This window comes from Chanodichthys erythropterus, chromosome 17 (genome assembly GCF_024489055.1).
Source record: "Chanodichthys erythropterus isolate Z2021 chromosome 17, ASM2448905v1, whole genome shotgun sequence".
Taxonomy (NCBI): Eukaryota; Metazoa; Chordata; class Actinopteri; order Cypriniformes; family Xenocyprididae; genus Chanodichthys; species Chanodichthys erythropterus.
The window spans coordinates 38,228,316-38,250,813 of NC_090237.1; the positions used below are offsets into that span (position 1 = coordinate 38,228,316).

General features: G+C 35.1%; 3 protein-coding genes across 5 annotated transcripts in view; 1 reads left to right on the forward strand and 2 right to left on the reverse strand.

Annotated features, from left to right (window-relative positions):
* wdr62 (WD repeat domain 62) overlaps positions 1-14,143 on the reverse strand; it is a 48,107-nt gene extending 33,964 nt beyond the window's left edge. Inside the window, exons 1-8 of one of the 2 annotated variants that reach the window (XM_067364321.1) lie at positions 13,738-14,143; positions 13,477-13,568; positions 9,363-9,425; positions 9,216-9,273; positions 7,180-7,350; positions 5,149-5,286; positions 4,411-4,593; positions 2,976-3,136 (exon numbers count right to left, since the gene is read on the reverse strand). In XM_067364321.1, the coding sequence (XP_067220422.1) occupies positions 2,976-3,136; positions 4,411-4,593; positions 5,149-5,286; positions 7,180-7,350; positions 9,216-9,273; positions 9,363-9,425; positions 13,477-13,568; positions 13,738-13,872 (1,001 nt within the window). In that variant the 5' untranslated portion in view covers positions 13,873-14,143. The remainder of the gene's footprint in view (positions 1-2,975; positions 3,137-4,410; positions 4,594-5,148; positions 5,287-7,179; positions 7,351-9,215; positions 9,274-9,362; positions 9,426-13,476; positions 13,569-13,737) is intronic. The other variant, XM_067364320.1, reaches the window with a different exon arrangement.
* On the forward strand, positions 13,644-18,405 carry LOC137004130 (melanocortin-2 receptor accessory protein-like). Its single transcript, XM_067364323.1, has 4 exons — positions 13,644-13,689; positions 16,367-16,593; positions 16,661-16,757; positions 16,945-18,405. Exons 2-4 carry the CDS (start codon positions 16,374-16,376, stop codon positions 17,048-17,050), a joined length of 423 nt encoding a protein of 140 aa, XP_067220424.1. The 5' UTR covers positions 13,644-13,689; positions 16,367-16,373; the 3' UTR covers positions 17,051-18,405.
* Positions 18,406-18,646: 241 nt separating this feature from the next.
* The window catches only part of urb1 (URB1 ribosome biogenesis homolog), a 44,218-nt gene continuing 40,366 nt past the window's right edge, over positions 18,647-22,498 (reverse strand). Inside the window, exons 39-41 of one of the 2 annotated variants that reach the window (XM_067365315.1) lie at positions 22,002-22,243; positions 19,326-19,862; positions 18,647-18,981 (exon numbers count right to left, since the gene is read on the reverse strand). In XM_067365315.1, the coding sequence (XP_067221416.1) occupies positions 18,809-18,981; positions 19,326-19,862; positions 22,002-22,243 (952 nt within the window). In that variant the 3' untranslated portion in view covers positions 18,647-18,808. The remainder of the gene's footprint in view (positions 18,982-19,325; positions 19,863-22,001; positions 22,244-22,498) is intronic. The other variant, XM_067365314.1, reaches the window with a different exon arrangement.

Sequence of the window (22,498 nt, forward strand, 5' to 3'; positions counted from 1 at the left end):
TATTTTGGAAAAATGCTCATCCCTATTTCGCTCAGAAAATCTGTCAACCTCAGCTGTCAATCATGACGTCAAAACATGCATTTTTATAGCATTAAATTACTAACTAAAAACAAACTTATTTAAAAGAACAAACATATAACTAACATCAGCATGATAAAAACTACCTAAAATGACAGAAACCATCTTTGGAAGAAAAAAATATTTGACATGTAATTTAACCATTTAGTTTGTCTCGCGTCCCATTACATTACATGGAGCGAACGGGGTTTATGACCTATACTGCATCCAGACACCTGGGGGCGATCAAGGCGCTTTGGCTTCACTCATGTGGCACGCTTGATATAAGCTTGATAAAGCCTGGACCTTGTTGTCGGTCCATCGGTCGTAATTTATAAACGACAATTTTGATTCAAATAGCAAAGATTTAAAAAAAAAAAAAAATGGTGGATGAAATAAAATGCTGCATTAATTCAACCAATCAGCATGTTCAATGGCCAAGTTCCACCCCTGAAACTTTGAACTTTCCTGAACTTTGAAAAAGTACTACCTCATGAGCAGGGACTTTCTGAAGGGGGAATTTTTACCCGGAACTTAATTTAGACCCTGGTTCCTGCAGTTGAAACGCACAGAGTACCTCCCCAAAGTCCCTAGTTAAAAACACAATAAAAGACTTGCTGTCCTGGTCACAGATAAGCCAGCAAGACAAGCACCAACATTTTGTTCCCTTTTGAACTCTGATATGTCTCTCTTTATGTTGTGTGGATTGCAATATTGTATGTGCAGCTGTGCTACCGCTCTGCTAATTCAACCTTCGCACTCTGCTCTTACCGACGGACTGTAAAATCACTGAAGATTGGTCACCAGGCTGTGTATATAGAGGCGTGAACCCTCCAACACTATATTGGCCAGTGTTTCAGTTTCATTGTCCAACCCCTGTATATTTGCTTTTGTGGTCCAAGCAGGCGTTCACACAGGACGTGTCCTTAAGTTCAAAAACAGCTAGATGGAGCGCAACAAAAACACAGTGTCTCTTGACACGTCTGGTAAAGCTCAACTAATTTTAACATGACTGCATCTGACATCTCTGGCCTTCTTCGGTCATTTCTGACCGAAAGATTTTATATTTTGAATTGTTAAAAATCGTAGCTTTGTCGGAATGAGATGACACTTGGTGACTTTTGTAGCATTACCAATATGAACACACAAAAAAATCAAGGACATGATTCGGACATGTTAAGGCATCGTAAAAAAAATAGTCACACTTACCTTCTTTTCGGTCAAAAATGACCGACATAGGAAATGAATGGGAAATACGAAAAAATACAACAACTCAGAGAATCTTTTGTTGGTACAAACTACAAATCAGACACTGTGCAGAAACAAAGTGTGCAGCACTGAAGGGGGGACACTCTGAAATGCCAAGAGTGCAAAATAGACACAAACACCCCCCCACCCCCCTCCCCCCACACACATATATATGAACCAGCACGACTATAAGACAGAGCAAGTTTATGCAAATGTGTGAAATAAAAGCAAAAATTCAGCCACAAAGCAGTAAAAAATTAACTGCAAGAAAGGGGTTACACTCTAAAACACCAAGAGTACAAAATAGAAACACCCACTCACTTACACACATTCACAGACAAACACACACACAACACACCATTATACACATACAAATGAACCAGTGTGGCTGTAATAGTATGGTAAAATTGAGCCAAAACTCAAATAAGAGGATGAAATCAGATCAAACACAGATTTTTTAAGCTGTTATAAAACACACCTGTTCATTTTTGTTATTTTTTATTGAATTTTGATGTTACGTGTAACAAAATGGCGCCCTCTATGTTCAGGTTTGACTGTAGTAAAATTAATGCAAAAACCGATGCTTCAAATCAACATAAAAAAATAAATAAAAATCTAAACCTTGACAAAAAGTAGTCTTTGAGAATGTCTAAGTTTAAATCCATATCCAAAACTTAATAAAAATAAGTGTGTGTGTCCAAAAACCACTAGAGAATTTTATATAGAGCTCTATGGGAATCTAGTGGTTACGACATGGCATTGCATAAGTTTTTCTTTTTTTACTCTCACCAAATGGCACTAATCTACCTTCAAAAAAATTATTTTAAATGCCTTGTCTCTATTTTAACATGGAATACTGCTTTAATTGAAAAATAATTTAAAAATATGTTAAAAAAAAAATTCTATTATTTTCAATGGGCAAAAATAGTTAATAAAAATTGTATAAATATTGCATAGTATCATAAAATACCCTCAAAATTTTATATAATAATCAAAAAATATTATAGAACAAGAATATATTACATTGGTTTTCCTGAGGAACAAAAAAGTTACTTTCCAAGGCTTCGGTCACTTTTGACCGTAAAGAAGGTAAGTGTGACACCTAAACGAAGAGGGCCAGAGGGTTAAAAAAAAAAGGCACTGGCATGCAAACATACAAAAAGGAAACCAATGCATATTTTACCAATTAATTAAAGTATTAAAGGGGTCATATAATGCTATTTTAAAAGTTCATTATTTTGTTTACTGGGTGTACTAGAATAGAATAACATGCTTTAAAAGTAAAAATAAACATTATGAAACATTATACATTGGTATTCCCAGTCTGTCTGAAACACTGATTTCTACAGAGCCACCTCCTTCCGAAAAGCCAGAGAGCTGATTGGCCAGTTGGCACAGTGCATTGTGATTGGCCAAACACCTCAAGCATGTTGGTAATGTAACAACCCTTATCATAATCATGAGCTTCAGCTTCCAAGGCTTCAAAACCATTTCTAAAAATGGTTAATATCATCTGTATTAGAGTATCAGTTCAAGGATGAGTCAGATTCTGACTCATGTGGCAGGAAAACATTAAAAAGCATCATATGACCCGTTTAAATCAACAAACTTATATAGTTGCAGCTCTATTACAGTCCTTATTAGCGCAGGCTCGTCTGAAAGACTCTTACCCAGGCTGTGTGCCCTGAGACACATCTACTCCCAAGCAGTGTGGCCGGTGGAGAGTGGTGACGTAACGCAGGTCCTGAGGGCTGAACACGCGCACTGTGCCATCAGCACAACCGCAGAAAACAAATGTCTCACTCACCGATAAGCACTGTGCAGACGTCGTCTACAATAACAAAACAAAGACACATGACAGCATACTTTCTAAATACCATCCTATAAACCCTGCTTGGCTCTGAGACAGGCTACGTTCACACTGTCAGTCCAAATCCGATTAGGTTTATCAGATTGGAATCTGATAACATTATTGACTGTTCACGTTGTGTATCGCAACTGTTCAGATCTGATGTGTGTGTCCATGGTGCTTTCGTTTTCCAAAATATCTGCATTGGTTTCTATGGCAATGACGTTGCGGTGGTAGGCATATGCCTACCACGTGAGAAAGTCACAAACGACACGAAATCCGATCAGAGCAGTCAGACTGAAACGGATTTCAAGAAATGTGACTTGAATAGGATTTCAAACCACACTTGCTTAACCTGATCGGATTTCAATCAGATATGCACAAAAATCTGATTTGAACTGACAGTCTGAATAAACACTTGAATATTGTACAGAGCTTTACTAGCTAATAAGGGTTAGTTCACCCAAAAATGAAAATTGTCAATTTCTCACCCCCATGTCGTTCTGCACCGCAAGACCTTCATTCATCTTCAGAAAGCAAATTAAGATATTTTTGATGAAATCCGAGTTTTTTTTTTTTTTTTATTTCCCATAGAAAGAAACTCAAGTATTACATTCAAGGTCCAGAAAGGTAGATGACACATGATTAAAACAGAGGATGTGACTGCAGAGGTTGAACCTTAATGTTTTGAAACAACGAGAATACTTTGTGCGCAAAAAGAAAAGAAAAAACAAACAAAAAAACTATTCAACAATATCTTCTCTTCTGTGTCATTCTCATATGCTGTTTACATCCAGCGCTTCCAGATTCTATGTGAAAATGCTGGCTCATTATTGGCTGGCTCCTGCGTCAGCATCACACGCATGCGTCGTGCTGATCACATGATCAGTGTCTGCCAATAATGAGCCAGCATTTGGATGTAAACACGTAAGCACTGCACTGTGTTCACTACGTCAACAGCATGGAAGAATGACACAGAAGAGAAGAAACTGTTGGAAACTGTTGAATAATGTCATTTTTTTATTGTTTTACACAAAAAAAAAAAAAAAAAAATTATATATATATATATATATATATATGCCAGATAGCACACAGATTTCATCAAAAATATCTTAATTTGTGTTCTGAAGATGAACGAAGGTGTTACAGGCATGGAACGACAATGACAGAATTTTCATTTTTGGGTGAACTAATCCTTTAATAGTGTTGGGAAACACTGCATTACAGTAATAAAATGAAGGCAGTGTGTAACTTGCCTTGAGATCAACCCAGGAATCCAGTTGTCGGTTGCTGTTGAACTGGCACAGCAGACCCGTGTGTGTGATGCAGTAGGTGCTGCTGGCCATAGAGCCACGGCCACACGCCAAACCACAGAACTGACTGTTCTGATGCTCCCCGAGCAACCCTGAGCGACCAATCAGAGGCACTGTGCTGTTCACCTGCAGGAGCCGAAAACAGGTGATAATCTTCACAAATGCTTCAATAACAACATGACAAAATTGTGTGCATATCTGATCAGTGAAAAACAAGTGTTTTGTGCTCCATCTGGTTAGAAAACCAACACAGTCACAGAAGGATGTGGGCAAACACAGGAAACTGCAGTAAACACTTCAATTCATATCAGCACACTTGGAAATATAAGGTTGTGAACAGGACTGAATTAGCATGCCACCAAAATCAAGTTGCAGAAGCTGAAATAGCAGTATTTTTTTGCAAAAAGTGTAAATAGTTGTTAGATAGGGGCAGACTATTTGTAGCACATTATAAAACAGCATGCAATAACATTTGTGTATATGATTAGATTTATTAAAATCATAAATTGATGCTGCCATATTGGGTCATTACTTGTCCCTGCCTCTAAAGCCCACCTCTACACCTCTCTATCTAAATTATTTTAAATAGTAAGCATTTTTAGTCTTTAAGAACATCACATTTTCAGCGAATGGATTTTCAGTGCATCTGTAGACTGCAGCAACATGTGCCAAGTGTCTCACCCGTCTTTCCTTTGAGGCATCCAGGTACCAGAACTTGACATGTCTGTTCCCTGCGGTAACAAAGTAGCTGTTGTCCTCCGAGAAAGATACGGCAAGCACACGGCTGGACACCTTATTGGATGCGATAACAGTCCCCTTCTACAAGCATAACAAAAGATTTAAAAGCATTATTTATACTTTCTTGTAAAATAGACTCACAAGCTGCATTTCGATTGACAGGATCTCTATGCAGTGTCCACTGCTCCCTACCTCCTGAGCATGACATGTGTTAACATTTGTGTCTCAGAATTCATTCTAAACACCCTATAACCTAAACATCACTAGAGTAGTTCAATGTGCCCATCAAGTGGAGTCAGAAATGTCCTAATTATTCAGCACATGAATGATTGAGCGATGTCTTATTTACTTTGTTCAGCACTTTGGATAGCTCTGCTATGTTTAAATGTACTTTATAAATAACATTTTATTCCCACAGAGTAAGGAAACATAAAATAAAATAGTAAAACCAAACAAAACAGACAATAAACAGAAATATAATAATATTAAAAAGCCAGGGAGTAAAGATGAGTTTTCAATTTTGATTTAAAAATAGAAATCAAAGGTGCGAGGCAGATGTCCAAAGGCAATTGGTTCCATAGAAGGGGGCGGCAATGGAAAGAGCTCTACAATAAGGTCTCATTATTTAACGTTAGTTAACGCATTAAGAGCAATAGCTACGTTTGTTACAGAAGCTATTATTTTTTGTTAATGTTAGTTAAGAAACAACTGGTCATTGTTAGTTTTATCTCAGGTCCACAGAATAAGTTCTTTTGATTTCAATAATGTTATTAACCATTAACTAAGAAATTAACATTAACCAAGATTAATAAATGCTTTATTAGTATTTTTCAATGTCAGTTTGGTAATAATGAATTAACTAATCAAGTTTTATGTCACACCAAGTTTTACTGAACAATAACAAATAATCAGAACATTTTCAATCATTATAGGGCATGTTGTAGTCCAGATTAAAATATAAAAATGAGTTTGAAAATAGCATATTAAGTCTTTGGCCCGGTTTCACAGACAAGGCTTAGTCTAAACGAGAATTAGGCCTTATTTAATATTTAAGTAATTTATAAAGGTACATTTGGAAAAAACATTACTGATGTGCATTGAGACAAAACACTGGCACTGACATATTTTAAGATGTCAATACAAGTTGCTTTCAGTTAAAACAGCTCAAACATGCATTTTAGTCTAAGACCAGCTTAAGCCTCATCTGTGAAACCAGGGGTTTAAGTATTAGGTGCTGTGATGAACAACATTGCGAATACAAAAAAATTGAATGGCTTTTTGATGCATTTTAAAAACTGTTCAGTAGCGCCACTGCTTTGTTTACGGGGTTTCCGGGGTAACCGCTGCATTTCTGCTGTACCATCAGCATCCTCTGCTGTCAGAAAGTGAATTCAGCACGTCTCCTTCACTCGTTCCACCATGTGTTCGTTCGTTATGTGTTCCTTTGACACAGCATTCAGCTGTGTTGTGCTTTTTAATACGGATGATAGAGAAAATATTCTTAAAATGCATTAAATTTGAATAATTAGTATTAAACAATTATTTACGGTATTTTGAAGTGCCCGCGATAATATTGTGCACACTCATTATCGTGTTATCGTATTACCGAATATCGACACATGTCTAACAGTCACTGCTGGAAAGGGTTCAAATATGCAAAAATGCTTGAAAACTGATGAATCTGCAGGAGCTGGAGGATTTTCCTGAAGAACAGAGCTCAGTTTAACTGCTCAGGACAAACAAGAGACTCATGAACAACCATCACAAAACATAAAAACAGTCATGTAAAATATAGCCCATGTTTATAAAGGAAAAAAAGGTTGATCAAGAAGTACAAATTAAAGAGCACAAGAATACCAATACACTGCCTGTAAACTAGTAAGCTTGACACTATTGTACTATTATACTCCAATATCACTTTTCTTGGGTTAAACTACCATTCACAGCAGCTGGGCAGACGGCTGTCAAACCCACCTTCCACTCCCAGACGCTGACAGTCCTGTCGTGCTGGTATCCCACAGACACTATATAGCTCCCGTTGGGTGAGAACGCCACACACGCCACCCCATACTTATGGCACTGGACCTCTGCCACCTGCGTCCTCTCTGCCACGTCCCACACCCGCACACAGGGCATGTGCCCGCTCTGCCAGCAACAGGGGAAAAAAAAGAAAAGCAATTTTTTAAAACGACTCGTTCAAAACGCTTATTTACATTTACATGACTAAGCAATGGTCTTTATGGCTGCGTCCGAAAACTGGAATATGCTGCCTTCTGAGGACACATTTCAAGATAGGAAGGCATCAAGGCATGTCCGAGTCCAATGTTAGCTTCACTTCCTGTCTCATGAGATACCTTCATATGATCGATTTTTAAAGGAAGCATAGATGTATCCTTAGCTGCCTTTGATATCCCACAATCCTGTGCTTTCCATTCTATGACAGTTGAGCTAGAAACATAAAGATGGCGTCCAAAAGTTGCATTTGCTGCTCAGTTTGTGTATAAATGTACAAATTTGACCAACATATTTCAATTATGATATCATTTCTATCGAGAAATTACTACTGTAGTAATTAAATATTTGTTTAGTTCTCACCAAAGCTCGCATATTTTGCTGTAGATCATTAAACTGTTACGCTGCCTCAGAAGTCTGTCCGAAATCAGTTTTGTGAGGTACCTTCATGCACAAACGCTGCCATACAAGTCATTCTCTTATAACAGCTACCTAGGTTTTCGGACACAGCCTATGAATGGGTCATTGAATCACTTTCTCAAACGATTCGATCAAAATTGTATATTCATTACAAAACCATCGTGTATTGCTAGAAAACGTTCTGCTCTGGTTTTGTTTGGAACTGTTCTTTTCTATTTTTGAAACAGACAATATTTTTTCTAAGATGTAAGTCATATTAACTGCATTATTAGTGAACTGTTGCAGAAAATCACATTTGCCTGCGCCCCGTGTTCACAACACTAGCCTGTGCTGCTCTAAAAATGTGTAACGAATCGCTGAACGCGCGATTCACAGTAGAGACCTGCATGGGACAGACTTTTCCCGCTCCCACAGGAAAAACATGTTACCTTCTCCCACCCACATAAGAGTATAGATTTTTTTCTGTGTCCATGAAATTTCCATGAAATATTTGCAAATTGTCACATCCCAGCATAAACGCTCCCCTAAATTATGTTATTAAAGCATCAACATTCACAAACCAAGACTTTAGAAAGTCTTTGCAAAATTAAAAATATGGCCTCTAGTACCCTATTTAACTTAGGCTAATATAGTAGGTAATTTGGATATTTTACTCTTACACATTACAGTACGAGTAGTATGGTAGCATGCTATTTTTGATTTGCTTTTCATTTACTCAGATGCATGAGTGGAAAAAGCAGCCACCAATAAATAATGATGTGTGTCAGAATGTAGGACAACATGTGCCTTTCAAGAGTTTAATGGTGACTAATCCTCATCTAAACGCAGCTGCAGTGATATGAAGACAACAGGGGAATCTTGTGACTCCCAAACCCAAACTGTTGAAGAAATGGTTCACACAAAACTGAAAATTCTGTCATCACCCTCACACTGTTCCAAACCCATCTGAGGTTATTCTTGCTGTGAAACACACAGGGAAAATACCCAAGAACCTTCAAGCAGCTTTATTTAAAAAAAAATTGAGTGAACAATCCTGCCAACTCCCCCATGCAATATGCAGCATTATTAGTCAGATGCCTAAAAAAAGCAAAGCAGCCATTGCACTGCATTTGTGATCTGCTGTCGCAACAGCGATTCTGTTGGTTTACCAAGTTGGGACAGACACTGGGCCTCACCATGGCAACTGGGGAGCTGGAATGTGTCGGAACGCACAGAGCAGCCCAGACGCAAGCCCTCCTCTAACACGTATACATACGATAACCATAAGGATCAATGTTCCCCGTTCAAACGCTGCAGAGAAGGGCATTTAGCACAGTCGTCATTCTTTTGGCCCTCATAAAACATCTCAGAACACTTACCTCACCAGTGACCAAATATTTTCCATTCTGCGAGAAAGCCAAGGCACTGAAGGTTTTCCTAAGTAACAAACACATGATTTGGACTTAATTCTGTTACAATGTACAACATTGTGCTGCGAAACTAAAGATAAGAAGTGCGCCATTTACCTGGAGGTATTAAATATGTGAGTCTGCTTGTTTTTCTGTGGGCTCAGGATGACTATAACACAACTGAAACACACAACATCACATTAGTTTACACATGAAAATAGTCAATTATAAGCATTAACTACCCTTCAAAAGTTTGGGTAAGTGCAATTTTTTATGTTTTTGAAAATCTCCAAGGCTGCATTTATTTAATTAAAATACAGTAAAACAGTAATATTGTGAAATTATGAATGCTATTTAATTAATATATTATACAATTTATCAATGGCAAAGCTGAATTCAGTCTCCCGTGCCACATGATTCTTCAGGAATTATTCCAATATGCAGATTTGCTGCTCAAGAAGTAATTTTTATTATATAATAACAGTTGTGCTGCTCAATAGTTGTGGAAACTGAGATACACGTTTTCACGATCTTCAAAAGAACAGCATTTATTTGAAATAGAAAACTTTTTGTAACATTATAAATGTCTTTACAATCATCTTTGAGCAATTTAATGTGTCTGTGCTGAATAAAAGTATGCATTTCTCTCAAAACAAAAAAAAAAAAAATCTTACTGACCCAAAACTTTTGAATAGTAATCACCACTTAGAAAAATCACACAAGTTTGTACTGTGTTCTCTCTTGTTCCCAGAGGTGTCCGAGCAGATTAACCACAAGTCTAAACTCATTATTTCAAGTCTTCTGACCAGTGTTGGGGAAAGTTACTTTTAAAAGTAATGAATTACAATATTGCGTTACTCCCTGAAAAAGTAATTTTGGAAGAGTAAAAGTTAGTTACTTTTTATGAAAAGTAATGTGTTACTTCTCTCACCTGAGCTGGGCTTGCTTGTTTGTTTGTTAATAAAAGTTATATTTTTGGCAAATTTTATGTCCTTTTCACACCAAAAGTGAAACGAATAAGCCTCAGGCTGAAGGAAGTGCATATTTATACCTGTACAGTAGAGGGCGCAGCTCAAACAAACCTCAGATGTGCAGCGATTCTGGATTAAAGAATTGGATATTTCTAAGTCATAAGTAGTTTTTGCATATTAGTACGGTTGAATTAGATAATTGAATGTCAGCAGCAAAGACATTGGTAAATAAAGTGAGGTTAAATACATAAAGTATACGCGTGTAATGTAATATAGTCAATTACAAGTTTGAGTAAAAATTCTTAGATTGCATTTCACTGTTTTTATTCATTTTGAGGAAAACTGAATGTTTTTGTGCAAGTGAGATGAGTAAATGCATGTTCACATTTAGTATAGAACTACAATACCCATCATGTTCACACAGCACACACAACACCTCTGACCTTTATTTCTCTCAACATGAGAGCTGTCAGTCAATACATGTGAAAAAGTAACTTAGATATTAGCAAACTGAAAAAGTAATGCATTACTAGTTACTTGAACAAGTAATCCGATTATGTAACTCAAGTTATTTATAATGCGTCACCCCAACACTGCTTCTGACGTCATAAGAAATCTATGTATCAAACTGAATTTATGTTGTTATAAGTTCGGAAACGGACAAAAAAGTTGACGCATAGACCTTCGTTCATCTTCAGAACACAAATTAAGATATTTTTGATGAAATCCGTTAAGTTTTTCCACCCTCCATTGAAAGCAAAAATGACTGTCATTCAAGGTCAAGAAAAGTAGTAAAGACATCATTAAAACAGTGAACGTGACTGCAGTGGTTCAACCTTAATGTTATGAAACAACGAGAATACTTTTTGTGCGCAAAACAAAACAAAAATAACTTTATTCAACAATATCTTCTCTTCTGTGTCATTCCGAACGCGCTGGCTCCTGCGTCAGCATCACACGCACGCGTCGTGCTGCTCACGTGACCAGAGTCAGCCAATACTGAGCCGGCATTCGGATGTAAACACAGAAAGCTCTGCAACGAAAATAACTAGGAGAATGACAAGGGACAGACAAATCTGTTGAATAAAGGCGTTACTTTTGTTTTTGCAAACAAAAAGTATTCTCATCACATCAACATATTAAAAAGGTACAATATGTAAGATTTCTGTCCTCTAGAGGTCTATTCAAAACAAAGGTGTAGTTTGATGACACCAAGTTTAAGTGTGGAATCTTGGGACATGTGGTCTTCACCTCAATGGACGGTGGAAACAATCGGGATAGGACTCGGGAAGAAATCATGTTCATGGGTGTGATTTTTAACGTTACTGTAGTATGAAGCAGAGCAGGAGCGAGTGTTGTGGAGCAGCGGGACTTTTATTATGACACAGTCGCAGGTGCCGCTTCTGCTTTTCCGGTCATGATAATGAGGTAACGCAGCTCTGTTTATCATATTAGATACATTTGAGTGTGTTGAAAATGATGTTATAACGTTACTCTGTGCGTTCGCTCGGCGGCTGCTGTGAGACACTGTTACACACTGCAGTAAGATAGATCCATTTTAGAATATCAGATTAAATACTGGATGGCTTTTGTTGATAAATGGCATGCAATTAATTTAATTAAATTTAATTTAAATGTATTGTATGATGGAGAAAATGCTGTTTTACTGTTACTAAAAATAAAGCTGCATCTGATTATGCTATGTTAGCTAGTTCACAAAATAGTGTTTTTCTCTGAGGCATGGTAAAGCATGACACTCACAAAAAAAAAAAAAAAAAAAAAAAAAAAAATAAAATCAGATTTAAACAATAATTAGATTTCTGTCTATAAATATATCAAAACAGTTGTTCCCTTGTCTATTAAAACATGTTAAAGCGTCTTTGGTGTTTCCATGGTTTCTATAAAACCAGAAACCGAGGGTAACGCGGGTATGACGCCATTGACAGGCGACTCCTCACACGTCCCGGAGCCTTGGTTAAAATTGCAATTTTCTCATGATTTACTAATAGTTGCAAACATTTGGGATATTGTAAGTGCTCAAATGAACAAAATATATAACACTGGCCTAGTGGTTTTTGGATATTTTACTGCAAAAATCTTACATATTGCACCTTTAAGGTTGAAACACTGTAGTCAAGTTGACTATTTTAATGATGTCTTTAGTACTTTTCTGTACCTTGAATGATGGTTATTATGTTGCTTTTTATGAGGGAAAAAAAACCTCTTAATCTTAATTTGAAGATGAACGAAGGTCTTACAGGTGTGGAACGACATGAGGGTGGATGAGATATTTTAGTTGAAATCTGACGGCTCCGTGAGGCCTGCATAGCCAGCAATGACATTTCCTCTCTCAAGATCCATTAATGTACTAAAAACATATTTAAATCAGTTCATGTGAGTACAGTGGATCAATATTAATATTATAAAGCAACGAGAATATTTTTGGTGCGCCAAAAAACAAAACAAAATAAGGACTTATTTAGTGATGGTCGATTTCAAAACACTGCTTCAGGAAGATTCGGAGCATTATGAATCTTTTGTGTCGAAATCATGATTCAGATCGCGTGTCAAACCGGAAAAACTGCTGAAATCACGTGACTTTGGCGCTCCGAACAGCTGATTCGACACAAAAGATTCATAACACTCCGAATCTTCCTGAAGTAGTGTTTTGAAATCGGCAATCACTAAATAAGTCGTTATTTTGGGGGGGGTTTTTGGCGCACCAAAATATTTATAATATTAATATTGATCAACTGTACTCACATGAACTGATTTAAATATGTTTTTTGTACATTAATGGATCTTGAGAGAGGAAATGTCATTGCTGGCTATGCAGGCCTCACTGAGCCATCGGATTTCAACTAAAATATCTTAAATTGTGTTCAGAAGATTAAAGAAGGTCTTACGGGTGTGGAACGACATGAGCGCAAGAAAGAAATTAATTATTTTCGGGTGAACTAACCCTTTAAAGGGATGGTTCACCCGAAAATGAGATTTCTGTCATCATTTACTCACCCATAGATTGTTCCAAACCGGTATAAATGTATTTGTTCCGTTGAAAAACAAAGGAAGATATTGTGAAGAAAGTTTGTAAGCGGCCGGGTTACAAACTTTCTTCTTTTGAATTCAGCAGTAGAAAGAAATGAATACAGGTTTGGAACAACCCGAGGATGAGTAAATGACAGAATTTTCATTTTTGGGTCAACTATCCCTTTAAGAGTGAACTTTGACACACAGAAAACACATAGAAATAGTCATACCCTGCAGGATAAGCCACCAAACCCGTGTTGGGGTCACAGGTTAAAGCACTACTGCTGGAGGCGGTGATGCCCAGGACCTTCTCCAAGACAACCTGCAATCACAAAGCATCTTCATCAACTATGTGATATCATGCTGGGCAATGAAATGCAACAAACAGGGCGTGTAGCGTGCATCTGTTGTATGAAGGATACACAAACAACATGAAACTGAAGGTAAAACAGGAAGAGTGGTTGTGTTCTGTGGCCTGCTGTTGATCTCACCCGGCTGTGAATGTCTCTTCTGGTGCTCTGTCGAGTCCTCCTCCTCATGTTCGCCTGCACTGAAGCGCTGCTGCTGTGAACTTTCCTCGCTCGAGAGCTCAGACAGCTCGCGCTCAGACTCGCTCCATCCGCCATAGTGCAGCACTTTTCTTTAAAACGGCTCGGTTAATAATCCACGCGCTGAAGTCACATATTAGTTTGCATTTAAAACGCGTTCAATGCGAGAGTTCGGACTGTGTAACACTGACTGTGGATCAGAAGTTTTACTTCAGAAAGTGCGATGAAGTGACTTCAGTTTTTCTCAGACCGAAACGAAACTTGTTCAAACAGCTGTAAGCGATGAAGTCCATGTAATGTGATCTGAGACTGGCAGTTTCAAACATACACCGTCTTCTGTGATTGGACGAATCGCGCTCGGGAGGCGGGATCATTCGTGGAGCTCACTCACTATTGGTTGACTTAGCGTGACATCATTTCTCGGTTTGCCAGACGTCTGAACTCGTCAAGTTGATCATGAATCCATCACTGATTACTTTAAACACGTGATCATTGAGCGTAAACACAATTGAGCAAGAATCATCTTGCAGATTTTTAAAATTACAGTCACATAAATTGTTGTAAACATTATGTGATGAAAGAGTTCCTTTAATTATGAAATGTAACTTCATCTTTGATGTTTTTATTATGTAAACAGGGCAGGAATTAAACAAGTGCCAGCTAATTTTGCTTATTCGATTATTTTGACTCAAAGATTTCACATTTTTGTATTAAAAGCTTATTCTAATGAAATAATACAAATAATATTAATAATTGTTAGTATTATAAAAATTATTATTATTAACAATAATTATACTAATTGTTATTTAATAAATAATAGTAATTCTAAAAAATATTAATAGTAATAATAATAATTATTGCTTTTGTAATTATTATCAAATAATAATAATTTGTAATTATTATTATTATTATTATTATTATTGATTAAATTAATGATAACAACAATGTTATTAAATTGATACAAAAAATGACAATTGTATTTAATTGTTCATCAATTATAAAATATAATTACAATAATAATTATTATTAAGTATAGTAATAATAATAATTATTATTATTATTAGTATTGCTGTTATTTAACAATTACCAATTATAATTATCAACAATAATAGTAATAATCATAATTATTGCTGCTGTAATTATTTAACAAATAAATAATGATTAATCATTATAATTATTGTTATAGATATAATTAAATGAATAATAAAAATAATAATAATACTAGTATTACTGTTTACTGTTTTACTATTATTTATTACACTAATAATCATCATCATTTTATTTGTTTTCATTTTATAACTAGAGAAATTCACCTGTATAAGAAATGTTCGATTTTAAATTCAGAAATATTAATAATAAATGTAAAAAAATAAAAATAAAAATAGTAATGCCAATAATAATGAATAATTATTGTTATTAAATTAAATAAATTATTGTTAAAATTAAATAGAAATGTATTAAAATTATTATTTTCTATTAAAAATTAATAGACAATAATAACAATTAATTATTAATTAATTATATAATTACAATAATTATTATTATTATTTTTGTTATTTATTTAATAAGTAATTATCAATTATAATAGTAATCATCATAATTATTGCTGTTTATTTAACAACTTATTTTTAAAATATTATTGAATATTATTTAACAAATAAATGATTAATCAATCATTATTATTGTTAATTATTATTAATAATTAAATTAATAATAACACAAATAATAATAGTATTATTATTGTTAATTATTATTAATAATTAAATTAATAATAACACAAATAATAATAGTATTATTATTGTTATTACTTATTACACTAATAATACTCATTTTATTTATTATTAATGTTATTCATTCATTCATTCATTCATTTTTTTTTTTTTTTTTTTTTTTTTTTTTAGAGAAATTCACCTACAGTCAAACCAAAAATTATTCAGACATTTTTGATATGTTTGATATATTTTTACTAGTGGGTGCTATAGTTCATTTATGTAAGTGAGGATAGCAAAATAAAGTAAACTGTGACATATTATACCCAGAAATTCCTCATACAGTGGACTACCATTAAAATGTATAAAAATATTTTTCATAAAATGATTCAGACACTTTAACCTGACCATGTTTTGCTTAAGTGTTATCTGACATAATTAAGATTTTTTTTTTTTTTTTGACACAGATTAACTCTAAGATCGTGTCATATTTTATTACCATTTTATTAAACAATAGTGAATAAACTGTATTAATGAATTGTTCAAGGTGTCTGAATATATTTTGGTTTGACTATATATAAGAAATGTTTCATTTTAAATTCAGAAATAATAATAAATTAAAAATATTAGTATTGACAATATTTACACTAAAAATATTTATTTAATAAATGATCAATAATAATAATTTATTTAATCATCATTTATTTATTCAATCATTTATTTAATAATCATTTATTATTTTTATTATTTTCAAAATTGCTGTTGTAATTTGTTTAACAAATAAATAATAATCATTATATAATATTTATTTATTTATTCATCCATTCCTGATCCACTGGCCTGTATCAAATGTTCAAGTTTAGATCAGAAATGCTCCAGAGGGGGTGTGGCTTCATTGTGATTCCCATGGGTGGGATCAAGGGTTTAAATCCGACAGGAGTTTGGTGCAGTGTCAGATCCACACCATCACCGAATCGAAAGACAATGAAGAACTCCACGAAGTCGTCAGAATACGCACTGGAATACGAGTACTACTACGATTACGTGGACCCGGTCTTTGTGAACGCCAGTGCACTTGAGTACAACAGATGTGAGCCACTCTGTCTTGTCCATCACAGGTCAGCTGATGTGACGTCTAACTGTCTCTCTCTTTTCAGATTCAATTGTCCTGATAGTCTGGATCATTCTAGCTGCATTCATAGGGTTCTTCTTCTTGATTTTGTCATTTATATCACACTCGGGGCAACTACCAAGGTGAGAATGAAAAAGGAAATTTCACTGTATGAACACAATGCTTATTTCATTTTTTCAATGTTCATTTTTTCTATTTTAAAAATATTGTATTTGTGCAGTTGCACTGGCCATGTTCTTTCAAGCTTAACAAAAGAACAACAAATATTTTATGAAGTGAATATTATTATATATTTATTTGTTTGTGTAGGGGTCCTCATGTCAAAAAATCTGGTTTGCCACTGATGAAAGGTTATGGATCTCACCAGAAAAGATACAAAAGAAGAAGCAACTTCAAGACGACACTAAAGCCATGAGGATGTTTAGTGAAAACAGACGCTGTAGAAGCATCACTGCCATTAAACCATCAGATCCTGATCAACGTCTCTCTCTCATCCTCTCTCTATATATAATTTAATCATGGAAAATCCCATGTATATAATATTTCTGAAAATAAACACTTATTTCATACATATTTACTAATTACAAAAATTATGTAAAGAGAATGTATGTCATTAGAAAACTGACAGTTTTGACATTTCAGCTGATAATCTCAAAACTATTGAAGCTTGTTTCTGTCACTAAATATGTTTTTAAAGGCGATTGCGACTTTTTATCTCACAATTTCCAGTTTACATCTCGCAACTGACTTTTTTCTCAGAATTGAGAGATATGACCTCGCCATTCTGAAAAATAGTCAGAAATGTGAGACATACACTTGCATTTGCGAGAAAAAGTCATAATTGTGATATAAACTTGCCATTTTGAGAAATAGTCTCAATTCGGAGAAAGTCGCAATTGTGATTTATGTAGTCCGAACTTTAAGATACAAACTCGCACTTCTGAGAAATAAAGTCAGAAATGTGAGATATAAACTTGCGGTTGCAAGAAAATGTCAATTTTGAGATATAAACACGCAATTGCGAGTTATAAGTCAGAATTATGAGTATATCTCGTAAATTGACCCTTCGCAAAGACCTGCCCCTCTTAGTTACTGTTGTTTTGTCCGACAAGCCGTGGCGCCGTCACGCCTCATGCAGTGATAAATACATCGCGGAGCAAAGAGGACACTGACAACATGTCGACAGACAAGACAGAGCAGGTTACTTATGATATTTAACAGCTTTAAAACTGTGTAGTTTTTTAAGAAATTCGAACAATAAAAAATGTTTTGTGGCTCTTTAATGTGTCGTGACAGAACGCCTCAGCTCAAGCGGCTCGTGAACCGATCATCTCTTCCTACTAGTTATTTATAGCATCAAATAAACATGAATGAACATCAGAAGGAATGTTGTTACAAACGCGTAAAGACGTCAGTACACACCATTTTTCAAGTTCAAGTCCGCCGAGGTCAATCTTTTAACTCCTGACTGCTTTGTTGGACAAAATGGTGGATTCAGCATTATGACTGGTTTGATCGCTTGTCAATCAAACTCCCGGCGAAGGGGCAATTCTGAGAAAGTCGTAATTGTGATTTATTAAGTTCAAACTTTAAGATACAAACTTGCTATTTTAAGATATAGTCGCAATTTTGATAAAAAATAAATCAGAATTACAAGATATAATCTTGCAATTCTGAGAAATGAAGTCAGAAATGTCAGATATAAACTTATATAAACAGAGTTATAAAGTTATATTTATCTCAATTGTGAGTTATAAAGTCAGAATTATAACTTTTTTCCCAAATTTGACTTTATAACTCGCAATTGCAATGTCAAAATTCTGATTTTTCTTGCAATTGCAAGTTTATATCTTGCAATTCAGAGGAAAAATAGTCAGAATTGTGAGAAGTCGCAATTACCTTTTGTATTTTTTATTATTAGTGGCAGAAACAAGCTTCCATACAAAAGGGGCCGTACCAAAAAAAAAAAAAAAGTCTATTAATGATAAACTATAAAAAAATGTGCAATGCAAATACAATCGTACTGGGTAAATTTGACAAAATCATTAATAGCCAACAGAGCTCAAACACAAAGGCCTGTTCATCTTTTTTATTTTAAAATTATAAAATTACAAAAAGATCCATTCAACATGTTTTATTCCTATTTTGCTAAACGATCTCATAGAGCAGCACGTCACGAGTCAAGCGCAGACAGGATGTCTTCACACATTTGCAGCGTGTGAGATTTGGGCTTCCTGATGTCAGTCCTGTTGCACAGCAGTCTGGCGTGGGTCAGCAGGAGGTCAGGTGACTGTGCACCACTCCACAGCTCATAGATGTACAGTGACAGCAGTTTCAGCCCGCTTTCTGTCAACAAAAACAATATTGGAAAAAAACACAATTTAAATATATTGTAATTTTAGTGTATATTATATATATATATATATATATATATAATATATATAATATATAAAAAAGGCTCATTATTGTTTAGTAGTTATTCCCCCGGTATATTTAAATTATTATAAATATGCATTTAGTCGTCTAATGGCTTAAATGAATGACAACTAGTAGAGTAGAAAAATCTTGGGGGCAGCTCAAGTGCCCTTAACACACCTTAATCCTGAAACCTAAATGCTACAAAAAAAATCGATTTTTCTGCACAGGAAATGACTGGGATTAACTGTTGTGTTCTATGGCTGTAGCCTCACCTTGCTTGGCGCCATCATCTGTGTTTGCAGGCAAGCAGGTTCTTAACACCGTCAGGTGGGTGTCATTCGAAAAACCGCCACGTGCCTCTAGCAAATGAACCATGACTCTAGAGAACAGCTGAAGGGTGTCCACTGTTGAGGGATGCTCTTGTGCTGTGTGGTGATATAATCTTAGAAAGTGCTTTCTCGTGTCTTCATCAGACAGCACAGCGTCTACCATAGCTGTACGCGGCAGTATGATGCTATTCACCCATTTTAAAACGGCCAAGGTGCTGCTGTCATCATACGGACTCTCTGTCAATGTCTTAAGGGCCCACTTGAGAATTAAACATGCAGTTGCGACGTCTACATTGCTTGAATCAGGTCTATCTATGGGCTCCCAATGGATGAGGATTCTAAGAAGCGGTTTACACTCGTCCAGCAAGGCCTGTTCCAGTTTTTCCCCTTGTCCATCTACAGTTTCTGTCTGTTTTTCCATTCGGAATTGAGCGTGCTTTGCTGAGTGGCATTTTCCTTGCCCTTTCTCTCTTCCAGAGCCTGAATAAACACATGGAATGTTTAGTTAGGAACAAGAATGTGTCAAAACATGTGATCTGTGTGTCTAACATTCATCTAGTTTCCACAAGGCCAAGGACTGCCCATGTACACTACCATTCAAAAGTCTGAGGTTGCTAAACTGTTTTTGTAAGAAATCTGTTAAGCTCACCAAGGCTACATGTGTTTAATTAATAATACAGTAATAATGTGAAATATTTTTACAACGTAAAAATAACTTGATTTACTTATTCCTGTGATCAAAGCTGAATTTTCAGCATCATTACTCCAGTCTTCAGTGTCACATGATTCTTCAGAAATCATTCTAATATGCTGATTTGATGCTCAGGTTAAAAAACTGTTTTGCTGCTTAATATTTCTGTGAAAACTTTGATTTTTTTTTCTCCAGGATTTTCTGATAATTAGAAAGAACACCATTTATTTGGAATAAAAACATTGTATATTATAAATGTCTTTACTGTCACTTTTGATTAATTTATTGTGTACTTGCTGCAGAACAGTATTAATTTCTTTCAGAAAACCCAAACTTTTGAACGGTAGTGTATCTGCCTGCATCCAGTGAATATGGATGAGGAATAGAAAAAGAAAAATAACCACAAACAAAGATTACAGTGAGACACTCACAATTGTCATTTTTGTAGGATTTAAAAGCAGACAGCCTTTGATTTTATAGAAGCACTTGTGGCGCACTTGGACTTGACGCGGCGCTGCACAGACCGATCAGTGTATGACATCTAATCGCTCTCTCTGTACTTCGATGTCATACACCGATCGGTCTGTGCAGCGCCGCGTCAAGTCCAATAAGCCTAATGATTCAATGGATCCTTCATGAAGAGAGCCATTCACTTCACTCCTGAATTAATCAGCCGTTTGCATGAATCGAATGAATTAATGACACAATGACTTAATCATTAAGACATTAATTTAAGACAAGAATGCATATTTTATCTCCCTCATCTGAACTTAAATGAGCAGCCTGCAATAGTAAAGCGCAGACATTTCAAAATAAGAGTCACTGTATATTTCAGGTTTGATTATAATTAAAAGTCAAGCATTATATATAAGCATTTTTGGTATTTTGGTTACACAAACTATTTAATTTAATTTCCATTTAATTCATAGTAAACTATTGTAGCTTCTGTCTGTGATTTCCCATCACAGAAAGGAAAGACTAGAATTTATTCATTATTTGACACATTATTCAATATATAGATTTTACTAGTATCAGGGTTATTGTAGTTAACTAAAACCATAAAAAAATCTTACTTAAAATTAAAAAAGTAAATATTTTATTTCATATAGTTTTTAAATGTCTATATAGTTTTATTATTTTTTTATTTCTGTTTTAGTTAGTATATCAGGTATAACTATAAGACAAACAAAAAAAACATTACTAAAAATTTGACTAAAATTACAATGAAAGCAAAAATACTAAAAATCAAATCTAATCGAAAATATTAAAATAAAATTATAATTACCTCAATAATACTAAAATGACACAAATTCTTTTTTTTTACAGTGTATATTTTTCAAATCTTCTAAATGCGCTTCTAATTTTTCAACTTAGAAGCACATGTGCTTCTTGAGAAAAAAAGTATGCATCAAACCCTGACAAGGACTGAATTGACCTATCAGGTTAACAGATGATTTCAGAGTATATAATAGGTTTGCACATTTTAGAGAAATGCTTATTAATGAATTTCAATTTAACTAAACTCATTAGATTTTTGTCGACAATCTACTGTAAATCTACTAAAATTATATGATATTTAGTCGACTAAAACTAAAACAATTCAGATGAATTTAAAAAAAACAAAAAAAAAACTGAAAACTCCTACAAATGCATATGCAATAATGTCAGCCACAAAAATGCATGGCCATAGCTTTTTATCGCTAATTTTCCACTGTGTCTCTTTAGTAAATCCTAACAGTAATTTTTAACACCAAAAGAGGGTTTGTGCTGGGGTACCCTGGTGTAAATCTGGCCCTTAGACATTTCTCAAAAAGAGCAAGTCATAGAGATTTGGAATGACAATGACGGCAAGTAAACAATAACAGAATTAATTAACCCTTTAACTTGTACTGAACCTGGAATATCCCTTATGTTGTTTAGACTCTTACCCGTCATCTCTTTGACTTTGTGTTTGTTGATGAGAGTCTGAAGAGCAGACAGCAGTGAGGCGTCATGGGCCAGTGCTGCCCAGCGCTGCAGGAGACCGAGGACTTCAGAGCATGACAGTTTTTGTGGGTGTAGAGTTAGCCAGCCTGCCTCTTTGTGAGCATTCAGAGCTGTCCCACGATGCAACAGTACAGAGTAGAGTGTGTGCAAGACTGCCTTCAGCTGAGGTGCGCTCACACCACTCCTGATCATGAACAGAGAAAAAGTAAATAGTTTATTATTAAATAAATATATTTTTCTGACAAAAACACATCACTTCACTTCAGAAGGCATTTATTAACCCCCTGGAGTCATATGGATTACTTTTATGATGGATGGATGTGCTTTTTTGGGCTTCAAAATCTCATCCTCTATTCACTCCCATTATAAAGCTTGGAAGAGTCTGAATATTTTTTAAATATATCTCCAATTGTGTTTGACTGAAAGAAGATGTCAAAAG

Coding starts and splice junctions, on each gene's coding strand:
- LOC137004130 (XM_067364323.1), top strand. CDS start 16,374: ATGCTCCAGAGGGGGTGTGGCTTCATTGTGATTCCCATGGGTGGGATC. Junction 16,594..16,660: donor TGCACTTGAGTACAACAGAT/GTGAGCCACTCT, acceptor CTCTCTTTTCAG/ATTCAATTGTCCTGATAGTC. Junction 16,758..16,944: donor CACTCGGGGCAACTACCAAG/GTGAGAATGAAA, acceptor TTGTTTGTGTAG/GGGTCCTCATGTCAAAAAAT.